Source organism: Lonchura striata, chromosome 2 (assembly GCF_050655825.1).
Source record: "Lonchura striata isolate lonStrDom1 chromosome 2, ASM5065582v1, whole genome shotgun sequence".
NCBI classification, from domain to species: domain Eukaryota; kingdom Metazoa; phylum Chordata; class Aves; order Passeriformes; family Estrildidae; genus Lonchura; species Lonchura striata.
The window spans coordinates 151,470,799-151,495,332 of record NC_140704.1 but is presented as its reverse complement, the minus strand read 5'-3'; the positions used below and the strand labels follow the sequence as shown (position 1 = coordinate 151,495,332).

Genomic DNA, 24,534 nt, shown 5'->3' with positions numbered 1-24,534 from the left:
AAACAGAGAAAAATGTGATGTCCCCTATACAATTTTGTTCTTCAGCTTTTGCTGACTTTTCCCTCTATTTGCATTGTCTTGTGGCTCCAGAAGTTTGCCTGCCACAGTATGTGCTTCATAATTTCTGTTCTCCCGTAATTGCTGCTCTTCAGAGTTATTTTTGTCATGATTGGCTTTTTCCTATTTGTCCCCTGTTTTCAGAAGGAAGAGCCAAGACTAAACTTAAATATCTGACAATTTCTGGCTTTGGAGGCTGATTGAGTGCAGAGGTTGACGCTGCTTTTCAGTGATGAATGAAGAAATGGAATGAATGTTAAGCTGAGTGATTAAGGAAAGCTCCAGAGTTGCCAGCTGTGGTAGGGAATGTGTTGACAAACAGATAAAATGCATTAATGCATTGTTTTTGCTTTATTTTGTTTAGGGATCAGATGGTGCACCAGGACCAATAGGACCAGCGGGAAACCCAGGAGACATGGTAAGCTCTAAGTCTTGTGCTTGACTTAGGTTTCACTAAAACTTAGTGAAATTTGTGTTTCACTTAGGTTTAGATCTATGTAGTAGATCTGAGCTGGCATCCATGTAATGTCTTTTGAAAGCTCCCCAAAATATTCAGCCTGCAAGTAGAACCTCTACAAATAACCACAGGTTATTGTTCTAGCACTTTTTTACTCACTAAATGAAATTCCAAGTTAGCCAGATGATAGTCTAACCCATGGGACAAGTATGGAGGTTTTTGTACCTCTTGTCTGTCTGTCCTTGCTATTTACATCTCTTAGCCACCAGAACAGGATTTCTAAATCTGTTATATGCTTCATGAACTAAGCCTAATGCCTGAATCTATGTGGGGATTATCAAAATATAATCAGCAGTCTGTTGAAGGATGCAGCCTGTTGAAAGACAGACTGCTAAGATGCTGGAGCTCGGTACTGTTTCCTGGCACCACAAAAAATACCAGTACAGGTATAACTTTTGAGAAGTCCATGAAGAATTTTTGCATTGCTGTTTCATTTTAAGGGTTTTCAGATGCTACTTTATGGTAATGTGTCAGAAAACCCTGGGAGAGACAGGTAATCTGATTGATGCTAACTTCAGTTTGAAAAGTTTAAAAATGAACCTTCCCTGAAGAATACTCGCTATTGAGTTGGAACAGTTTAAAACTGTATAATTCTGTGATGAATTTCTAGAGCAAGGTTTCCTAAGGGTCAAGGTGCCTTTTGCAGAGCCATTTCACAACCTGAACTTTATCATAAGTAAAGAGTGATGGTCCTTGTGATGGCTGTTATGCAATCAGTGAGCATTTTCAGAGAGGCCAGAGACAAGATGGACAGGCTGGCTGAAATTCCATTTCAAATGGATGATAAGATTGTGACACTGTGAAAGACCTGGAATGATATTGTCCAATCCTGTGGCTTAAGAGGATTTCTTGGGATGGTCAGTAAGCCACTTCTGGTAACTACTCATTTAAAAGGTATAAAATGCACATCTGCTTCCTAGCAGGACACCTCATCAGGACACCTCACCTATGTTACGGGTGGAATATTAAATGTAATTAAGCTTCAGAAGGAAAAAAATTACGAGTGATTTCAGAGGTTTCTCAATTTGTAAGAACTCAATGATAATAGTGGGTTTTTTATGTTAAAAGATAGTCATCCATTCTAAACTAGAAGAAGTTCAAGAAAACCTCATAGACTGTGTGACATGGACTACAAGACCACCTTCTCACAGTTGTCCCATCAGACTCTACATGCAATAAATCTTCATCTGATAGAAGCCTCTGAGGAATTTGCCTGACCCTCAGTGTTTGTTCTTTCTTTCCAGGGCAAAGATGGTCCCCCAGGTCCACAGGGCCCACCAGGGCTGCCTGGACTTCCAGTGAGTGTGATTAAGCTCCTTCTAATTGAGTACATTAAATTATTTATGCACACCTAGGTATGTAAAACAAAGAGGTGACACTTCTGAGGTGCTTTGAGAGCCATGCATGGTCTGTAGGTGTCTCTCATGCTGATGCAATGTCCTTGTTCCAGGACAGTATTTGCTTTGTTCCAGGATCTGTATTTGATCACTTTAAAGCAAAGTGTTAATAACAATGAGAATTGGGACTGTTCATTGCCTGTCTTCTCATTGGAAGAAATACTCTTATACGGAGCCCAAAAATCAAGTTATAACTCCAGTGTAAGGGCACAAGGATTCAGAGACTGGGACATTGACTTTATCTGAATCCAGTCAAAATGATTCCTTTGCACTGACTCAGATTCAAGTGCACTTTGGACATAGACTCCTCTCTTCTGGAAAATGTAACAGTACAACATTTTAGGATTTTTAAAATCTGTCATAAGGATTGAGCCAGAGATAATTCTCCTGTAAAGTAGTCTACCTGAAGATAATGGCATTATAATGATTTATAACAATTGGTTTTAGAAACCTGATTTAAGATTATGGCGTGCTCACCTCGTTGGAAAGGGAAATATTGCCATACTGGAAAGGGAAAGAGGTTATGCTGTTACGGGGGTGGAGCAGGGAGAGGTTTATGAGTGAGCTAGAGAAGTAGGGAGGATTTTGAAAATTTAGGCAAACATAAGCATGTCATGATGAGCAGAGTTGTCACACTGACAAAACCCCCACCAATCATCCTTGTCAATTTTACCCTGTTTTGCATTTCATTTTACAGGGCATTGCTGGGAACGATGGTAAAGATGGCAAACCAGGATCTCTGGGGGAGCCGGTAATGTAATTTAAAAATGTTTTGCTCAATCAATCAGAAGCTGGTTCCAGTTGCTGTTTTTGAAGCTGCCTATCTATGGACTCCTTAGGGGGAACAAGGAGCCTGTTTGCACATCTGTTTTTAACACCAGAGGAACTGTATTGTCTTGAGCGATTTACAGGCATGACACATGAGCAATCTGGAAAAGAAACTGGGTTCTTTTACTTTTACAACTACCATAAATACACTAAAACTTAGTGACTCCACTTTTACAGCCATCTTAAACACTGCAAAGAAAGAAGGTTGTCTTGTAACATTAAACCTAGTGATCCATCCTTTTGATAGAAGTTATGGAGCATAAAAAGTTTAGAGGAGGAGTCTTTAAAGAAACATTTTTCTGGATTGCTCTGAGACTGTTCTGTTGCCCAGAATTAGAGGGTTTATATTTGATTTTCTCTACTTAGTCTTTACTTTTATTTGCTGAGGGAAAAAAGCTGAGCCACAAAGTTTTCGGCTAAAAGGCAATGTTAGTAAATTTGGCAGTGAATTTTATTTCTTGCAACTGTGTGTGTTACATGAAGATTGTACTTCAAGTACCAGGCATTGCCAGCCTCTTCCTGTGACTTGTCAAATGGGACTTAGTGGTTCTGGAACAGCCAAGTTCCCAGGCATTAGGACAACTGCTAAGTAAGAGGAATGCTTGTCACAGAAGCTGCAGCTAGTTTGTGTTTGCACCAATGTGCAAACTATGTGCAGCTGCTGATTTTGCATGTGCTGATTGGGTATTGGTGCAGTTCTGACACTGCAAACATGCACCAGTCCAGAGCTGTGAAATGCCTCAGGACCTCAGAGTGCAGGTGACAGTGCAGGTTGAGATGTGATTGGGAATGTCTGTCCCTGCTGTTCTCCATGCACAAACCCTGGGCACTCACAGTTCTCAGTGATGTTATGTCTAAAGGAGAGGAGTGGGAAGTTTTCAACAGCAGTGAGATGGACCTGGGGCTCTCTCTAACACAAACATTATTGTTTCCTACAGGGAAAACCTGGAGAACAAGGGCTCCCAGGCCGGGAGGGTGCCCGAGGATTGCCGGTGGGTGCTGCTCTGAAGGGTTCCTCCCACTCAACCTTGTACTGTAATCAGGGAGCATTTCTTGGGCCAATGAGGTTCTTTACAGATGCAAACATATAACCAACCAGTCCTGGCATTGTGGCTAAAGAAAATACATAAATAAGCAACAAAAATAGAACACTGATATTTCTGAATCCTTTACACATGGAGAAGAGTAAATTATTATCTAGAAATTTAAGCATGTAACCGCATGACACCCCTCCACCAGAAGTTACAGCTGTAGCCCTTGTGTTCTGTTACACATCCTCTGAAAGAATGGAGACAGTAAAGTTTAGGATTAAATAACATATTGGCTGGACACACCAGGGATATACAGAGCACAGCCTCGGTTTTACAGCTTGAGGAGTTATGGAAAGCTATAGGCCTGTGATATGGCCCTGCCTAATTACTCCCTGGGACACAGCTGCTCCATGCTGACCAGTCTCTAGTAACTTTTGGCAAAACTGGAAAGGTTCTTAAATAAACATTCAGGCTAGAGTTTTCTTAGTGTTTCCTGCATCAGGGTGATGGATAATTATTGATTTCATTCCCTTGTGTAGGGTTTCAAAGGACAGAGAGGAGATACAGGTCCCCCAGGTCCTCGGGTAAGTAACAGGTACCTCATGCACAATCATTTGGAGAAAGATTGTGGGAATTGAAGTTGCCCCTTTGTGAGGCAGTAGGTAAAAATTATGACAGTGTTTCATGTGGCTGTTTTCAACTGGGGCCACATCTCTGGCACAGAAATGACAGCAGCTGTCTTTATTCCCTCTGATTCTGGGAAAGGTGAGGCAGGTGGTAGAGCTGAATCCTCTGATGCTCCCTTTGAGACAGTCCTTTGTGAAGAAGTCTCAAGGATGCCTCCATACCAAATCCTTCTGATAAAATTGCTGGCAAAGCGAGGACCACTACTGCACTTGTTGGACAAGTACTAGCTGTCCTCCACAAATGCTGGAGAAGTGCAAAATAAGTTCAAGCACAAAACTTACAGAAAAGTGAATAGAAATTACTTAGTTTCCTGTGGGTCATGAAACCCAAACCTCAAGACCTGCATGAAAAGTTATTCTCCACTCTGTTTGGAGGTCCTTGGTGTAAATGAGGGAATACAAAACTGAATGTTCTTCCCCCTAATCCTGCCTTTTTTACAGGGAAATGCAATTCTCTGCTTGCAGAAACTTATGTGAAAAATCCAGGGCTGGAGATCCTCATCTTTTCCTCATTATAATACCTTCTGTATCATGAATGTGTTGGTGGTTTTCAGTGCCTGCAGTAGCAAATAATTTACTGGAAAGCATAGCACTGCCTTGTGCATCACTTAGAGGAGATGTTTCTGAGTTATTTTTATAAGCTGAATGTCATATAAGATGAACGAGGCTCTTGCTGGCTTTAAAAAAGTTTTCACTGAGCTCAGTCACACATAGCAGAAATCTCATACAACTTACAGTGGTGATACTGGTCTGAATTTGACCTTGAGCTGTTCTCTTCCCTTTTTGCTGAATTGCAGGGGGAGCCAGGTGTGACGGGTCCTGCTGGTCGTGAGGGGCCACCAGGGAAGGATGTAAGTGCACCATTTTGAGCAGAAATGAATCTCCTTCTCCCTGACAAATGGAAATTTTAATTCACAGTGACCCTGACCTGAACCAGCTGCAGAAACTTCAATAAAGGGTGAATTACTGCAGGGAATGATTTGTGCAAAGATCATTAGGGGAAGTAACGAATTAGAAGGCCTTTGTCACTGCTCAGCTGCTGGCACTAAAATGTCAGATATATCTTTGGATAAGCAGAGAAAGCAGCATTGTGTGAAACCCAGGCTGTGCTTGGTAGCCATGGACCTGTCTTCTGGCACCCATTTCTGAGCAGTGCTTTGCTCTGCGGGTCCCACCAGGCCAGGCTCTGTCACGCTTCCTCTGCCACAGCTGCACCTGACTGACTGTGTCGCTCCACTGAAGGCTGTGAAATACCTATGGAATAAGTTGCTGCTGCTCAGAGGAAAGAAAGATGGTACAAACAGTTCCTCTGGCATGTTTAGTGTCAAGTGCAGTCATATAACAGAGTCCTGGGAGGGTGCAGCTGACGTGGGATCCTGCAGCAGCTGCTGAGCAAAGTTCCGAGCTGCTGATGTGCCACTGCCATGGGACCTGGAGAAGTGGCTTCTCATTTGCACCCCTTTTGTGTCACGGAAAACTGGTGTCCTGTAAATAGTACCCTACAAAGCAAAGTGTAGGGCAGACCAAAAGGAACCCTTTGGAGGAGATGGGCAGCTCTGAAGCCTCCCTGGAGAGAGAACAGACTTACCAATTCTTGAGAAATTTCAGAGAATCTCCATCCCTAAGAAACACAGCTTTAAGATAATCTGATAATAACCTGATAGAAATGGTTTCTACCTGTCATCAGGTTACATTTAGTGGTAGGTGTTTAAAATTCAAAGGGCTGATCTTCTTCATAAATAACTGAAAGGCAGCAGTGAGACTCCTTTAATCCTGTTTCCCCTAATATGTGAACAGTGTAATTTAGCAGGAACATTTTAAAATGTTTATTCACTTGCCTCCATGTCAGCTCTTTCTCAGTCATCATAATACTTTTCTTTCTTCCAGGGTGATCCTGGTCCCATAGGACCACAGGGCCCTCGAGGACTCCGAGGGCAGCCGGTGAGTTCTTTCTCCTGACAAGCCATTTCTAGAGGTCCATAACAGTTCATAGAATGGTTTGGATTGGAGGGAACATTAAATATAATGTAGTTATCACCCCTTGCCCTGGAAAGGGATGCCACCCACTAGATCAGCTTGCTCAGAGCCCCATCCAGCCTGGCTTTGAAAACTTCCAGGGACTGGGCATTGTGTGTGGTGGGAATGTTCTGCAATCCAGAACTCTGGCTGGAAAGAAGAGAGTTTAGGAAGATTCAGACAATGTTTGATTAAAACACTTTGCCTTTCAAAACGACAAGTAAGAATGATATTGCTAGAAACTGATGAAGACTTATAATAGTGCAAGGGACTGATGGTTAACAGTCCAATGGATTCTGTCAGGATGTAGAGTCAGAAATACTCATAATTTCAGTCCTGCCTCTTGGATCCTAATCACTTCTCACATGGTCTCAGTTTTCAAAGGTGTACACTCACTGTAGCTGCCCAGGCTGAGCTTTGTAGGGTCCAGTTGTGATACTATTCACCTGTACTGTTTTATTACAGCTTCAGTGGAGAAATAGAAATCTAGTTGACATTTCAAAAAGTCTTATGTGGGATGGCTCAGAAATCATGGGGTTTAAAATTCTATCTTATAAATTAATCAAATCTGAATCGATATCTCTGTTGCTGAACCAAAGCACATCTTTACTGTGTTGCAATAAGCAAGTTCCTTTCCTTCTTGGAAGACCTGGTAGTGAAACAGATGCCACGGCATGATCAGGAGGGTAAAAAATGCTGACTCAGCAATGCCAGGAGTTGGAGCAGCAGGTCCCTCCAAGCTGGGGAGGGGTTAGATTAGACTGCCAGAACATAAGGAGACCTCCTGTGTCTACCTCATAATTTATCTCATTACTCCTGTACTGCTGGCATCATTCACTATTGTGTCAGGCCCCTGCACAACACTAGCAGTGAGTAAAAATATTTGAAGACATAGAAATTATCATAACTCCAGCCCATATTCTTCTTTACAGAAGAGTTACTTGTGTGTTGGAGGGAAAATATCAGTTTCTCTTGTTCTTCTTTTTCTTTGTTTTTTATCTAAAAAGGAGTGTGTCATGATTTTGAATGTTGACAGTTCAAGGGCTGATCTTTATGGTCAGCTGTAACAAAGGAAAAGACTCTGCATGTTGAGATGAGAGGAGTGTAAAACTTCATTTTACCAAACTTTGTGGATTAGCTCAGCTGCTTTCTTAAGGAACAGTGAGAAACAGGTCCTTTTAAAGGCTGATTTGGCTCATTCTGAATTGTCTGGTGTCAGGTAAGTATCAAGTGCTAGAACAAGTGTTTCTCTCCATTCCCCCAAAAAAGGGAAGCCTGAGATGATTAAAAATAGTCTTGTCTGAACAGTGGTGACCTGGAGCAGCCATAGGAGATGGCTCCATCCATCCAGAAGGATGTTGCATATGATAAGGTGAAGGAGAAGAAGTGCTGGTTTGATCCTCCTCAGACCTGCAGATTTGGGTCCACATATCATTTTTTTTTTCCTGAAATCAGCCATGCAATCAGGGATGCAGAAGCTGTGAGGTCAATTGGAAATAAGATACTTTCAGGAGATGAGATTGAACAATGCTAAAGAAATCCCTGCTGGTGTAGGTGTAGCTGAGTATTTCTAGCTTTTGCATGCATTACATCACTAACCTTTTTTCTTTCGACACAGGGCAAGAATGGAGTGCCTGGATCAGCAGGAGAACCTGGCCCAGCTGGTATCCCAGTAAGTACCACAAAGGGAGTCTGGTGTAGCCAGGAGAGGTGACTGATGAAGTGTAGGTAGAGTGGATTAGTGTAGCTCGTTACCATCCCTGAGGTTTCCATATCTGAAGATGGGTGATCTGAAAATCAGTAGCTGGCCACAGTTTTGAAGGGTGTTTGGCTACGTTCCTGGAATTGAGATGCTAGCTGGGTCATCACTTTTCCCAGTGAAAGTTAAGTGTTCACAGCAAATGGAAATGATTGATTGCCTAGCATGGAAAAAAGATTGGCATGCCTCATCTTCACCAGTAGATTTAATTTTGCCAAGCAGAGAGCATGCAGCCAGCAGAGAGTTGTCACAATGAAGGAGAGAGCCTCGGGGAGTTGGCAGACTGCCATTGAGGAATAGTGGCAGCAGAAAAATCTTCACAGGCACTTGAGGGAAGAGCAAACAGTGGGCAGTAAACTAGGATCAGGAAGCATAATGAAACTCCCCTGAGGCCATCCTATGAGAAAGAACAGCTTGGAAATTAAGAACTGTAAGAAGGATGGTGGTTTGTTTGTTTTTTTGTGTTTTTTTTTCCCCTCTGTTCTGCTGCTGAAAATTGTCCAGAATTCAGCAAATCCTTTCAAATATTCCTTTGTGCCCAGTTGCATCTGTCATGTCACAATGCAGGGCTCTTCCCCCTCTTTCCCCATGGAGACAATACAGCTTGCTGGACTGTGGGATTACCATGAAAACAAAGGCAGAGCAGGAGCAATGTGAAAAGCTGCAGCAAGACTTCACTCTTTATGACCCTTTCAAAGTCATAAAGCCAGCCCAGCCTTGCCACAGACTTGTGCCTTGATCAAGCATCTGCAGGGATGTCTCAGAGAAGCAAATACCACACAATCACTGGGTTGGAAGAGACCCACATGAGCATTGACTCCAGCCCATGCCCTAACACCTCAACCCAAACCATGGCACCAAGTGCCACATCCAGTCTTTCTTTGAACACATCCAGGGGTGGTGACTCCACCACCTCCCTGGGCATACAATTCCAGTACTTGATCACTCATTCTGTAAAAAACTTTCCTAATATCCAAGCTATGTTTCCCTTGGCACAGCTTGAGACTGTGACCTCTTGTTCAGCCTAGTGAAAGAGACCAACCCTCTTTAAGGAAGTTGGTTTCAGAGTACAGCCACCTTTCAGGGAGCTGTAGAGAGTGACAAAGTCACCTCTGAGTCTCCTTTTCTCCATCCTAAACACCCCTGGCTCCCTCAGTCATTCCTCACAGGGCTTGTGTTCCAAGCCCCTCACCAGCCTTGTTGCCTCCTCTGGATGCACTCAAGCATCTCAGCATCCTTCCTAAACTGAGAGGCCCAGAACTGGGCTCCACCTTTCTGTATGGGAAGGTGGGACAGGGTACTGTAGTCTGAGAGCCCTTCTGCATCAAAAAACAAGTGCCACAGGCTTTTTGTCCTTGACATAAGTTCTTCTTACCTTCCTGGGACCACTGCTATTGCTTCTTGCCCCATGGATCCTTGCTCTTGCCTTTTCAAACTTCTTTTCTTCTTTTTGTTACATCCACCCCTGTTCTGAGTTCCTGTCACTGCTTTTTTACTTTCTAGGTCTATATCAGGTCACTGTGGCTTTGGGATGCCTTGTGAATGCCAAGTGGAGATTATTATTTTAATCATCATAGTGTTATCACAGTACCTATATGATGTGACCCAGGGACTCACAGGCAGCTTCCTGCACAAACAGCACCACAGCAGCCTTTGCTCCAGAGGATTTAGAGTCCAAAAATAACACAGGAGATTGAAAAAGGATAAAGTCAGATGGATGAGGAAGGGGAAATGATGAGACAGTGTTGGTCAGCAGAACAGACAGTCATCTCATCATTATCATTTTCTGTCATTAAAATGAATCCTCTCCTTTTCATAGAGGTTATTATGGGAAGTGTCTCCTTGTGCTGTACATAAATCCATTTATTTTGAAATGCACTAATTTCCTTCACAGTGTGGTGTGACAAGCCAATATTTTATATTTCTATTTTGAAAAAATGGAAGGTGAGGAAGGTTATCATGGCAATAAGGATTTTTTTTTTCCACCTTCACCATTGCCGAATTGGAATCACAAGGTAAAACCTGCCAGGAGCCTTCTCCTTTTGCATTTGCTGTTTGACAGAGCCCATCACAATTCACACTTGCTCATGCTTAAGCCCACATACAGCAACACAATCCAGCCCCTGAAGTCTCCAGGGCAAGTTGCACACCCCACATCCATGTGCTGTGTGCCTGACAGGCTCATTGGTGCTCACTTTGCATGAGTTTTACTCTAAGAAGAAAAAGGGCTGCATTCTGAACTGGAAAAGCAGGGGACAAAGTTCTGAAAGTAAAGGTTAAACTAAAAAGTTAAAACCACATCAGAAGTGTGCACTAAACAGTTCTGTATCATGAACTCTCATTTCAACTGCCCTGACCTGCAAGGAAAAAGGGACAGTTTGACAGAAGAGATAAGTGAAAGAGACATAAATTGAACCTGGAAATAAAGGCAAAGGAGAAGCCCTGTAGCTGTCTGTTGGTTGTGTTCTTGGATTTGAGCAGTATGGCCACCTGCATTGTTTCCCTGTTCATCACCCATCACAGCATTTCCACTCTCAATGCTCCTTTATAAACCACATGACAACACAACACCCATGGAACACACCTCCTGCCCCTGCCATAATTGTCCCTTTTCATCTCATCCCAGGGACTCTGCATAGCTTATTAATAAAGCAATGATGATGCCTGCAACCTGCTTGTCTAAAATACTTTATTCTTCCTTGTCAGTTTTGGGAGTCCTGCTGCTAAAATGAAATTTCGCAGTTCCAGTATATCTGTAAATGCATGCTCTGGGAAAGAGGTGTTGGGGAAAGGTCTGCTAGTGTCTGTCTCATTTCTGTCCTAAGGGTCCCAAAGGAAATAAAGGAGAAGCAGGCAGCCCAGGACTCCCTGGCTTTATAGGACCCCGAGGACCACCTGTAAGTATGTCTGGGGATGGATTAGATCCTCTCTTTACCTGCTTTTGAAGCTTAGACAGGAAGATGGGACATCATGGGATATCTAACAAGTCCAGAAGGCATATAATTTTACTTGCAAAGGAAACTGGACTGCAAAAATAGCATTTTTCATATGGATGAGCAAACATAATCTTATATATGGAGCTGGTACCTGCCAGTCAGCCCTGATGATGTGTGCATTAATCAGACTGTTTCAATAGTCTTCTTAATACAGGTGTGGGGTATTTAAGTTCTCAGACAACACCTCTTCATGAACTTTAGATGGACTAAATAGGGGAATTGTGAATGATGATAATAATACAGGTATTTCAGATATTTGCTATTCTGAGGGAAATTCCTTTGTTGCCAGCAACAGAGGTACATTGCAATTAAAGCATTCATATATCTTCCAAAGTTATCTAAAATAATAAATAATAAACCTATACCCATGACAATATCACAGCCTCAGAATCCAGTATCTTTAGACCTTGCAAGGTGAATAAAAGATGTTAAATTCCACTGGAAAGATGGAAAAAGTGAATGCTATATATATATTTTTTTTTTATTTCTAGATTTGTTGTGACAAAAAATGATAATTTAAAAGATTTTTGTGTGTCTCTAGTAGAGCTGAATCTTCCACAGGATAGTTCTTTTTTCTTTCTATATTTTTTAATATTTAATTTTATAATTTGAAAGGGAGCTTTTGGATCCAAAGAGAAGAAAGAAATACTTCTCTTGACAATTAATTTTAAGCAGCAAACATAGTGGCCATTTAAAACTGAAGTGGGCCTAAGGAAAACTCAAGTGAGTTTAATGCAACCTAATTTGGATCACACATCTCTGATTAATTCCATTCCTCATGAATACATGTATGGATGTTAACACAGCTGAAGATGTTATGTTTCCAGGGGAAAATATCACCTGCATGCATGTGATAGATATGATCATGTGTGTTGGCTGCAAACAGACTTAGAAAGATTATTTTTTCTATATATTATATGGGAAAGTGTCCAGATTTCAGCAACAAATATTTAATGTTAATTTTGCTTTATCTGCAGTTCAGGACTACAGTGATATTTAATATTTTTAATTGCACACTATTATAAATACTAAAAAGGAAACTATATTGTCTAATTATCACATTATAAATGCAAAGACAATAATTTAAATAGATATTTATAAATAATTATACAAGGGTACTTACACAAATTAAGATTGTTTAATATAGTTCTGAAAGACAGGTGAGCACTTAGGATTAAATTTCCTTAAACCTCTGTATGTGTTTTTCCAGTTGGTGTAATACAAGATGGTACTTCTACTAACAGAATTTACTTCATTTACATCTTCAGACACTTATGGGTATAATGCTGGTGCTCCTTAAGTTAAACAAGTGTATGAAGTGTATAAAATATATGAAGCTTTAGGAAATGTTGGTAAGAAAAAGGAATAAAATGTATGGAATGCAGAAACACACTTCCAGTGAAACATCTGCCCTCAGCTGGTTTGTTAGAAATTACTTCCTGTTATTTATGTTTACATGGGATACAAAGTCACTAAAAAATGCTTTCCAAGTAGCAGGATGTGTCTATCCAGGAATGACCAGTAGCAGTAGGATAAGGATAAATCATGCAAACCTGCTACTGTGTAGAAGAAAACTTGTGTTGTTAACACAAAGTAATACTTATGGTTGTTAGGTAGAGTCTTTCTTCCAACTCCTCCAATGTGATGCTAAATCCACTTTCTCTGTGTCTTAGGGAGAACCAGGAGAGAAAGGTTCTCCTGGAAAAGAGGTAAGTTAAATTCACAGTTGTTTCAATATAAGACTCGTGTCACAGGATAAAAATCATCAAGGGTGTTACCAGGGTTGCAATAAATTGAGGTTTGTTCATAGAATGGTTTGGATTGGAAGGGATCTTAAATATAATCTATTTCCACCCACCCTGACAGGGGTAGAGACACCTTCCACTAGACCAGGTTGCTCAGAACCCCATCCCACCTGATTTTGAACCATTCCAGAAATGGGACATCCACAACTTCTCTGGGCAACATTTTCCAGTGCCTCACCACCCTCACAGTGAAAAACTTCTACCAAATATCACCCTCTCTGATTGTGAAGCCATTTACCTCTCGTCCTATTACTACAGGCCCTGACAAAAAAAAGTTCGTCCCCATTTTTCTTACAAACTCTCTTTTAGTACTGGAAGGGATTCAAAGGTTCCCCCAGAACCTTTTCTCCTTCAGGCTGAACAACGCCAGCTCTCTCAGCCTGAATCCACAGCAGAGGTGCTCCAGCCCCCTGGGCATCTTTGTGGCCTCATCTGAGCTTGCTCTAACAGATTCATGGCCTTGCTTATATTCTGGCACCACAACTGGACACAGCACTCCAGGTGGGGCCTCACCAAAGGGCTGTGAAGGCAGAGAATCACCCTCCTCAACCTGCTTGTCATGTGGTTAGGTTTTGTTTGGGTTTTTGTTAATTTGTTTTTTGGTTTTTGTTTTGTTTTGTTTTCCTTTAATTGTTGATAACTGAGAGCAAAAGAAAAAATCTCTCAGGAAACCGGGGGTTGTCATGGAAATAAATTTTCCTGGGGTCACAGGAATCATTACAAAGGCCTATGTTTCGTTATTTACTCTTATTATGGATGGTTCTTTTATGTTTGCCTTTATTTTGTTGCAGGGCACACCAGGGAAACAGGGTGCAATTGGCTCCAAAGGAGAGAGGGTAAGTTGGAGAACATTACCAGTTATTTCATTATGTTGAAATAGAGAGAGCTATTTTGAGTTAGGGCCTGGGGACAGTGGTCATTCACAAGTGAAGCCAATGCTTCTCAGTCTTCCAGGTCTCTCTTTAATCATTCTCCATCAGAACAATTTGTGGTTCATTTGTAGTGCACCAGATGTTGCACTCGGCAACTTTGCCAGCTCAGCTGTAAATCTTTCTCTGTGTTTGGAAATCAGAAGTTTGCTTCCTATTTTGTGGTGGTAATGTCCTTCTTTTCACTTAGGGCGAGCCTGGCATCAAAGGTGAAAAAGGCCTTCAAGGAGAAAAGGGTCCTCCAGGTGATCCTGGGATACCTGGTCATAAGGGCCATCCGGGACTGATGGGTCCCCACGGACCTCCAGGAGACACTGGGCAAGTTGGACCTCCCGGTCCTCCGGGACAGCCAGGATTTCCAGGACCAAGGGTAAGGTTGCCAGAGACAGGCTTTGTACAGTAATTTTGCTGCCATATGGATCAGAAAAGTGCCTCAGAGTACATTGAGGCTGACAGAAACTGGAGCAGGAGTGTGTTTCAACAGGGAGGCAGTGCTTTTAGTTCTCGATACCCATAAAGGGGAGCTGTAGCACATCTCAGGGAATCATGCAATCATAGAGTGGTTTAGGTTAGTAAAAAACCTTAAAGACCATTTAGTTCTATCCCCCAGCCATGGACAGGGACACCTTCCACTAGACTAGGTTGCTCCAGGATGTGTCCAACCTGGCCTCGGACACTTCCATGGATGGAAGTTGGGAAAGGCTTGTGGGGTTGTTGACTTGCACTTCAAGAGAGCTAAATATTCCAGACCATAATCAGTGTGGCCAGTTGCTGGTACCTTTTACCCTAAATGCCTAAATCAGGTGCTGTGATGGTGTCCATGGAACTGGAGTATAAAAAAAGATTCTTTCTATGAGGGCAATAATATGTAGCACTTCATACAGAGGACCAACACCTTCCTCTGCTGCTGGTTGTTATGAGAGACAAAATGCTGAGCTGTGGAAAGGTCACTGCTCTATTCCTGGAAATTCTGTAGTCAGCTCATCAGAATTCATGAAATACTATTTTTGTTTAATATTCTCCCTCTTTTTTTTTCCTCCCTCCTGTTGGGAAACATTCTCACTACTGAGAATGCCTGAGGGTGGTTTATGTTGCAGAATGAGAAAAACTATCAACAGCAGTGAAGACACTGGGCCCATCCTGAGAATGAATTGGAGATCATCTCAGAGGAGAATAAACAGAGAATAATCTCTGATGTAAAAACAGACTAAATTTTAGATAAAGCATTTCTTTGTGTGTGAAATCAAGTGATGATTATGGAAACCTAATTTAACTAATAAGGTTAAAAATTGTAAAGATAATTTATAAGCCTTTAAAGCATGCTCCACAATTATGTTTGCTTAGTGGCATATACACTAACAGCTATCAAAAATGCTTAGTACTTAATGATAAAATGGTTTCTTTTGTCACCACCAACACATCTTTTTCTCATGCAAAATTTGTGTCAGGAAGGAGGCAGTAAATAGACCAACTCTGTATTTATCAGCAATGCTGTTGATAAAAATTGACACGTCACTTAGCTATATAATAACATCTCATTTTTTAATGAAGAATAACTTCTGATTCAGAAGCGCTTACTAGTTTTTCATAAACATAGAGAACACAAACTGAATCCTTGTATGCTAAAAAAGCAAGTGTGAGGGAAAAGCAACACTTTTGCAAGCAGTTGATACACAAAAGAATGCAGTCTTTGGGTTGACCAGAAATATTTTCTAAACTGATAGAAACACAAAGAATTATTTTAGCCAAAAAAAATGAAAAGGGTATTTCAAGTGGAATATCTCACCTTCTGATTTATAAAAGAAAGTAGCTTGAAAATAGTTTATTGTTTAAAGGTAGGTATAATTTTCTTTTGAGTTCTTGCAAAGGTAAGAGCCTGGCAATGCTAAAATCTGGGTTTTTTTATTATTTACTTGGGAAAGCCACAATCTAAAAAATTCTTACACCTATCAAAAATGCTTTCATAATTTTTTTATTTGCATCATGCAGAGTTGTACTTCACATTACTTTGAGTTTTTACAGCTATTACAGCTGCACAACATCAACAGCACAAAAGAACTAAGAGAAAGGATGAAAGATGCTGTGCCTTAGGTGCTGAGTAGGGGGCCAAGGCCAGATAGCCACATCCTCTTCTCCCTTCAACAGCCTGAAATCAGACAAAATCTTGTACTGGAAGAATAGGTATCATATGCATAAACTGACTTCTGTTTCCTGAGATAAGGCTTCTTGGCAGGGGATACATCTGAGTGTTTTAATGTGGGTGTTTTCAGGAAGTCTAGATAGCCAGCATTAGAACCTTTGGGGCATATGTATATCTGTCTGCAAGGAAACATTCCATGATGAAAAAGAACATAGGAAATCCACTGTGACCTGGTAGGGGAGAGATGTCTCCTCATGTGATTTCTACAACTTGTCCTATGAGTGCATACAAAGGAGATTTTCTTAAGGATGTTGATGGGAACAGTGCTGCAACAAGTGCCCTCAGTCCAGGCTCCCTGCCTAAATTACTGAGCCAATGGTTTGCTAGAAGGCTGGAAAAGGAGAATGCCTTTGAGGCCATCTCCCACAGCACAGTCCTGGTAAAGCTGTCAGGCCAGGCCCTGGGCAGGGGTGATCTCTGCTGGGTTAAGGACTGTCAGGATGGCTGCGTGCTGAGAGTGGCTGTGAATGGAGCTGCAACGAGTTGACGTGCGTCACCAGTGGTGTCCCCTGTGCCCTGTCCTGTTCAGTGTCCCAACAAAGCCCTGCAGTGCCCCAGACTGGGATCAGAGTGGCTGGAATATTGCCCAATATGAGTCAGCAAGTGTCCAGGTGGGCAAGGAAGAGGGTGGCGTCCTGACCTTCTACGTCTGCACTAGTGTGGCTGGCAGGACCAGGGAGGTGATTATCCCTCTGTGTTGGGCACTGGGGGGGACACATTATATTCTGTTTCCAGTTATATTCTGGCCCCTAAGTTCAGGAATGACATTGATGTTCTGCAGCAGTTACAGAGAAGGAAACAGATGGTGAAAAGTCTGGAGCCCAACTCCTGTGAAGACTGTGGGTGCTGGTGTTGTTCACCTTGAAGGAGGCTCAGGGGAGATTTTATTGCTCTAGAATTACCTAAGTGGAGGATCTATCCACGTTGGGTTTGGTCTCTTCTCCTAGACAGCTAGGGATAGGACAAGAGGACATAGTCTCAAACTGTGCCACGGAGGTTTATTTTGGACACTATGAAGAATTTCTTCACAGAAGAGATAGTTAGATGCTGAAATGGGCTGTCCACAGAAGTTGTGGAGTCACTGGAGACATTTAAGGAAAGACTGGACGTGTCTCTCAGTGCCATGGTTTATTTGACATGGTGTTCAGTCAAAGGCTGGACTTTATGATCTCAGAGGTCTTTTCCAGCCCAGTTGATTCTGTGATTGTTTTGAGTCCCTTTACATTCCTCTTTTAGGCAGACCCTGTGGCCCTGTACCTGCTGTGGGTGATGACGTGGCAAGTGCTGAATCCTTTGTGGAGGTCTTAGTTTGCAGTCATAGAACCACAGAGTGTTTTGGGTTGAAGGGACCTTAAAGATCATCTACTTCCAACTGCTCACCTAGCACAGGCAAGGATGCCACCCACTAGATGAGGTTGCTCCAAAGCCCATCCAGATCACCTTGAATACTTCCAGGGATGTGGCATCTGCAGTTTCTCAGGGCAACCCATTCCAGTGCCTTGCCACCCTCACATTAAAGAATTTCTTCTAAACATCTAATCTGAATGCTTCCTCTTTTAGTTTAAAACCGTTCCCCCTTGTCCTATAACTATATGATCCCTTTACTGTGGTTATCTAGTCTCATCACTGATTCTGACTCTTTAGGGAGAGTCCCCATCTCTAGAGACTTTGAGGAGACTCATCCAAGAGGAGTTGTCCAAGCAGCTAGATGGTAAGTAATCAGTACCAGGAAGCCAGAAGAATGATCTGAGAGTATGAAAGATGCTTTCCATAGCTGTGCTGGTACCTGAATCTCTCCTGCTTAAGGAAGGTAGTATTGCAGCAAGCTTCCTTGGAAGATATGTGAAATGAAACGTGCTTTACAGTTCCCCAGGCTTTGATTTTCCCAGCAATAGCACAGAAAATAATCAGAGTAGATTGTAAACTTTCTTTTGAGGTCCCAACTGCGGCAGAAATGTTCATGATTTTTGCCTGTGACTTTTCATATTCATCAGTATAAGAAGAGGGGATGGAGAGAAAATGGGCTACTGTTTCTCTCTGAGAATTGCAGACCACTACTGATCCTATTGACAGGGAGATGTAGAGCTGTAGTCCTTCTCACACAGCTCTTGACACAGCTGACACACAGCTGCAGGCATTTTGTTCCGTGCTAAAGATCACAGGTAAATGGGGTGATTATTTCACAGATTTTATTTACACACTCTCAGTCTTCAATATCCACACCAGTCTGAAAGCATTTAAGATCAATGAAGAGAAAACAGAACATTCTTCTCCCTCTATTCTGTAGAATGTTTTCATGATGCCGAGTGTTTAAGAGCTCCCAAGGTTGCTGTCATGGTGGAACCTCAGCCAGCAGCCAAGGCCCACACACTGCTCACTCACTCCCTCACCAGCAGGATCAGGGAGAGAATTAGAAGAGTAAAAGCTGGAAAACTCATTGGTTGAGATAAAGACAGTTTAATAGGGAAAGTAAAAGCTGCGCCCAGAAGCAAAACAAAACAAGGAATTAACTTCCCATGGGCAGACAAATGTTCTGCCATCCTTAGGAGGGCAGGGCCCCATCACAGGTAATGGTTACTTGGGAAGAAAGCCATCATCACTGCAAATGTCTCTCCCTTCCTCCCTTAACTTTATACACTGAGCATGATACCATGTGGTCTGGAATATCCCTCTGGTCAGTTTGGGTCACCTGTCCTGGCTGTGTCTCTTCCCAGCCTCCCCTGCATCCCCAATTTCCAGCCCAATGTGGCCATACAAAAAGCAGAAAAGGCCTTGGCTCTGTGTGAGTCCTGCTCAGCAATAACAAAAACATCTCTGTATTATCAACACAAATCCAAAACACAACCCCATACCAGCCACCATAAAGAAAATTAACTCCACCCCAGCCAAAACAGCATGGTTGTTCAGGTGCTCAGGGCAGGCAGTGTGTGCCTGTCTGGAACAGCCTGGAACAAGAAAAGCTTTCTCCCTGCAGACCAGCCATGTAGCAGCTCTGTGTCACAGAAGCAGTAGGAAAAGGCTCTCCTTTTCAGAGCAGGAGATCCAGTTTAACAGGGATCCATCATCTGCACAACTAAAGAAAGGGATATTTCAGATTCCTGGAGGACAATGAGCAGAGGATGAGGGAAAAGTTTATGATAAAGTATGAAATTTAGGAGAAATTTAAGGTCACCGAGAAATCATATTTAAATAATTTAGAGAGGATCAGGGACTCAAATCATGTATTATGAGGGGGACAAAAAAATGGGTGGCCCTGGAAAATTGATCTGTGACAGTACTTGGACTTTACTGGGCCCCTGGTTCTGGCTCTCCATCTCTTGGAGCTTAGTCCTTCTAGTCTAACAAACCCATTTCCCTCTCTTTGCAGCAAAGTTACCCTATATCCTGGCTCATATACAGCCTGCACAGGTAAAAGCATCCCATGGCAGACCAGGACCTCCTGGTCCCCCTGGGAAGGAAGGACTCCCAGGAAGAACTGGCCCTCCAGGAGAGCCTGGCCGGCCTGGACAGACTGGGTCTGAAGGGCCACCTGGACCAATTGGTCCCAAAGGTAAGTGGAACTTGGTGTGCTGGGGCAGTCCAATAAAAGGATGTGTCCCCTCAACTTTGGCATCCACCTTTCCCATTAGTAGCTTATAAATTGTCCTCAAAATGCAGGTGTTGGAAGCCACATCAGTCTCTTGAACCAGAAGTGTTAACTATGACCAGCAATTGCTGGTGTGTTGCAACTCTGGCCAGACCTAGAGTGGGGCAAGGCTTCATTCCCATTTAATGTCCTCTCTCAGAGGATTTGCCACAATTAGGAACTGTTTTTACCAAATACATTGGCTTCAGTGTGGATGGAAGACCTAGAGTAGTTTAGTTCTGTAGACCACACTTATCACTTCAATCACTTAATTTTTTTTCTTTCTCTCTCTACAGGAGAAAGAGGAGCAAAGGGTGAGAAAGGAGACACTGGCATTGGTCAACGAGGGGAAATGGGTCCCCCAGGAATTCCAGGTGTGTTACTCAGAACACCCCACAAAACACATCACTTAGAACCACTACCAGGGCACAGGTCTCTACTATACTAGAGAGATGATCAGGATGACATAAAAACAACATACATGATTTCTGTAGGATGTGGCCCAAAGGAAAGAACTATATCATTAACATCATATCTGGCCACCTTTATTTTCTCAGCCTGATGAATGAGTACAATGAATCATCTCAGTTACAGCTAAGTTAACTGACCTTTGGGTCAAATCTAGAGTGAAGCTTTAATTATTAGATGCACTATGAAGTGTTTTCTCTGTCCTTGGCAGAGTCTTCCTATGACCACGCTGAACCCAGAGGTTCAGGCAGCTTCAGATATTATAAAAGGTCATATTGAACACCTGTGCCTTGGGGATACAGCTTCTGCTTTATTATTACTGACAAAGCAGCAGCAAATACAGTTTGTCTGCAGTCTGAAATTAGGAACCATTGATAAGTTTTGCCCTCACTGCTGTGTTGGGGAAGACTTCATAACTCCATTTTCTGCATCTGGCAGACTGGCCTTGCATCGACTTCAAATAACAATACTCTGCACCAGTGAGTTTTCTCCCCAGGCTGGCTCTTGCCTCCACTTTCCCAGTCTCTCCTCCTCTCTGTGAGGACAGTATGTCCTTAGTTGTCTCATGTAGCTCCATGACTTCAGCATGGAGGTAGAAGAAGAGCAGCCATATCGGAGCTGAGCATCCCAAGGTTGCCATAGGGAGTGAGGAGACACTCTGGTTATATCCTTGAGATACATCCTAGCCAAATCCAAACCTACAGAAGCTGCTGTCTGCATCCCAGTTTGGCAGCAAAGCTATCTCCTGTGATGTTACGCTGCTGAGTACTGCACGCTGGGCAGGTCACTCTGGTGCCACTCACCAGGGCATTCTGTTTCTCTTGCAGGCCTCCCAGGGGAGCCTGGTTATGCCAAAGATGGGATGCCAGGACCTCCTGGCCCTCAAGGTGAAGCTGGTGTGCCGGGTCTGGCAGGTCCCCAGGGACCCCCGGGAGCCAATGGACAGTGTGACCCCTCTCAGTGTGCTTACTATGCAAGCCTGGCTGCCCGGCCCTCCAATGTCAAAGGGCCTTAGCGTGCGGGGAGCACCCCCAGACTTGTTTTGAAAACTTGAATTCCTCACACCTGCCAAGAGCTCTCCAATGTCTTCAGCTGCATTTCTTTCGCGGGAGGCCTTCTAAAGCCAACAAATGCTGCCGGTCGGTCAGATTATTTTTATGAATTATAATAATTATTATTATTATTATCTTTGATGTGATATGTGAACTTATTTTTTGGGGTTTTTTTTCTCTAACATCAGGGCATATTAAAATGCTAAAAATAAGTGTTTTTTTTCTCTTTTGAAAAGCATATAATAGCAATGTGTTGTGTGGCTGTTTATGCAAAACCATTCCAATGCCAAATTTTTTATCTGTTATCTGATTAATTCTTTCCAAAGCTTTATCCCTCACCCTTTTAACTTAAATCAAATCCTGCAGCCTGGGGCATTAACTGTGACACACAGGCACAGGATTGTTGGTGCTATTTGCTATCCACATGGTAGGGAGGAAAATGAAGTCATACCAAAGCTGGAAAAGCTGTCTTCAGTACATCCAACTCCCAGTGGACAATTTTGAACAGCTAGTGTGTGCTTTCCAGAAGATCCCTCTTATATTTAATATTCTTCTGCTGATGATGAATCAATATTCTATAGGAGCTACTTTTTCATGGAGTCATGTGGGATTTCATAGTAAAGGCCTGAAGGGACGACACAGAAGACCTAAACCTCTCTGTATTGGAGAGGTTTTTTCCAAGAAATGGAGTTTACTTAACTGTGTCAGGGAGAGGAATTTGCAAGGTTATCCTTTGTCAGGTCAAGGATGCCAAATCCCCTGTGCACTGTCAGCACATGCACAGCTCCCTACCACTGCTTCACCCAAAAATCAGCCAGAGCAGCATAGAAAGTCCACTGGTATTAAAAACTCAGGAAGCCAACTGTGACCCAATTCACTGTTTTGGTTGATCCATTATGACAATAACTTGGCAAACTGTGTTACTTAGAGGGCTGGTGCATAGTGCAGCCTGGTCTAGGAGATTATTAATCTCTGATGAAAGAATCAGAGCAGAGATGTTCAGAAATGTGGGGGATATTGTGTTTGAGGGTGAAAGCAACAAGCCAGACAGCAGCCATTTCTCCCTATCAGCTAATTGCCAAATTCATCCTGAGAATGCAAAGACAAAGTAAAAATGGGATGGAGTCTGAAAAGACCTTCACAATTTGTGAGCTTAACCCTCTGACCAAGCCATACCCACCCACTAGGTGCAGATCTGAGAAGAGATCAAGCCTCGGATATGTGCCAGCCAGCAAAGCAGCTGCATTTTCAAACCTCTTCTGCACAAAGCAGTTTGTAGTGAGAGATGGGAGTAATGGACCTGACATAGGCACTAAGTGCTGAATGTGTTTGGGAATCTGCTCTGCTCTTCTGGAGACAGAAAAGAGGCACCCTGCCCTGCTAACACATTCTCCATATGGCATGGTGCTTCCAAACTGGCCAGCCCAAGCAGAAGCCACAGCTGTCGATAACCAGCCCAGAATCATACCCTGAGGCTAAAGTGCAGAGATAAGCATTTGCCAGTCTTGGAGTCTTTTCATCCAGTAGCAGATAAAATTTGCCTCTGCTTTACTGAAAAATGAAATTAAATAACAAGTACAAATGCCAGGGTTAAACAAAATCTTTACTGTGTAGCTCTTAATGGTGCTATTTTTTGCTATTTCCTATGCAAATAAACTCTTTGATTTGATTTTACTGTGTTTCTTGCTATGGAAAGACAAATCAAAGTGAAAATACCATGAAGTGAAAATCTTACCACTTTTAAGTAACTCTTGATGGTTCCTGTTACTGTATTACATCTTGGGTTAGCTTGCTGGATTTTAGTATTACGCAAACATATTGATCACATATTTAACAGAAGCATTTTTCTTAATCCAGGTTGAGATTTCATCCCTCCAGTGGTGAGGCAGAACAGGGTCCCTGTCTGAGAGCATCTCCTAACATGGGATGAGACATTGAATTGGGTAAATGTAGTGGTAATGAATAGGTGTTATGGATGTCAAACATGTTAACTGGGCCATGCAGATGTGACATTTAATTGCTGTCATGGTGGTGACCCCTTCACCTCTACAGGCTCTAATCATGTGTCTGATGTGCCATGCATGTCATAGAATTCAGTACATTCTAGTGCACCATGAGAAGAGGTGCACTAGAGGTTCCCTTCATTATGAGAAGGGAATCTATGTAATCATGATCTGTTAACAAATGTCAGGGTCTTTAGCTCCTGTGAGGTCATAGAATCATAGAAAATTTTGGGTTGGAAGGGAACTCTAAGAGTCATCTAATGCAAACCACAGTAGGTGAGACAGTACACGGGCATCCAGTTGAAGGAGATGAAAGGGTTTTTTTGATAACCTGTTTCATTTGAACGTCTGTGGAAGCCATTTCCAAGAGTCTGTATTAGGAACACAAGGGAAACACTTGCATCTTTAATAGCAATTGAAAACTCTGCATGAGTTAGATACAGACTACATCTCTGAGCATTTTCCACCCATAAAAGAGGACACAGCCTAATTCCATTTGCTTCAGCATATTCCCTAACATATGAATATCTCCTCAGTCTGTTCCCAGAGACACCCCAGACTGTCTCTGTGCCCTGAATTCAGTGGGTGCCATTTCCCTGCTTTTTCTTAAACCTTGTTTTCTCTCCAGCCAGTTAAATGACATTTACCAGGCAGAATCTGTCATAGTGAGCAGAGTACAAGAGCTGCAGACCCAGATCAAGACCCGTGTTTGTACTCAGATTTTAGTCATCAAAGGGAGGTTTCTATAGCTGCCACCTCTTACAGAAGCAAGCTCTACTGGAATGTGCCTAAAAGGACATCTGTAATAACAGGTAAGAAAGGAGGATGTATTTGGAAGGTTCAAGAACTGCCACAGTTTTTTTTGCTTCAGTCTGTTTGTGTGTATTTGCAGTCTTTGGAAAGGTGGCCTGAGATTACTTTCCAAAGTAGGTCTGCCATCTGGAAAGCCAATAAACCTACAAGTACAGCCCTGGGCATGGTCAGAAGCTGCCCTCCAGAAAATGCAGGTGCCTCTGTGCCTGAGCAGGTGCCTGTGTGTTTGTCCAGCACTGTGCCAGGTGAACACACAGCCAGGAGGTGGCAGGTAGGACAGGGGCAGTGCTGGTGGCTCTCTCATAGCCACCCTTGAATAAGGGAAAGTTGTTTCCTGTGTCTGCACCCAAGT

At 42.7% G+C, this 24,534-nt stretch overlaps 1 protein-coding gene across 3 annotated transcripts in view; it reads left to right on the top strand.

Annotated features, from left to right (window-relative positions):
• The window catches only part of COL22A1 (collagen type XXII alpha 1 chain), a 218,588-nt gene extending 195,553 nt beyond the window's left edge, over positions 1-23,035 (top strand). For 2 of the 3 annotated variants that reach the window (XM_085572597.1, XM_085572598.1), the window contains exons 50-65: positions 422-475; positions 1,819-1,872; positions 2,669-2,722; positions 3,738-3,791; positions 4,370-4,414; positions 5,314-5,367; positions 6,404-6,457; positions 8,151-8,204; positions 11,117-11,188; positions 12,961-12,996; positions 13,884-13,928; positions 14,212-14,391; positions 17,866-17,932; positions 19,589-19,771; positions 20,143-20,220; positions 21,142-23,035. In XM_085572597.1, the coding sequence (XP_085428723.1) occupies positions 422-475; positions 1,819-1,872; positions 2,669-2,722; positions 3,738-3,791; positions 4,370-4,414; positions 5,314-5,367; positions 6,404-6,457; positions 8,151-8,204; positions 11,117-11,188; positions 12,961-12,996; positions 13,884-13,928; positions 14,212-14,391; positions 17,866-17,932; positions 19,589-19,771; positions 20,143-20,220; positions 21,142-21,329 (1,272 nt within the window). In that variant the 3' untranslated portion in view covers positions 21,330-23,035. The remainder of the gene's footprint in view (positions 1-421; positions 476-1,818; positions 1,873-2,668; positions 2,723-3,737; positions 3,792-4,369; positions 4,415-5,313; positions 5,368-6,403; positions 6,458-8,150; positions 8,205-11,116; positions 11,189-12,960; positions 12,997-13,883; positions 13,929-14,211; positions 14,392-17,865; positions 17,933-19,588; positions 19,772-20,142; positions 20,221-21,141) is intronic. The other variant, XR_014953121.1, reaches the window with a different exon arrangement.
• Positions 23,036-24,534: the final 1,499 nt, after the last annotated feature.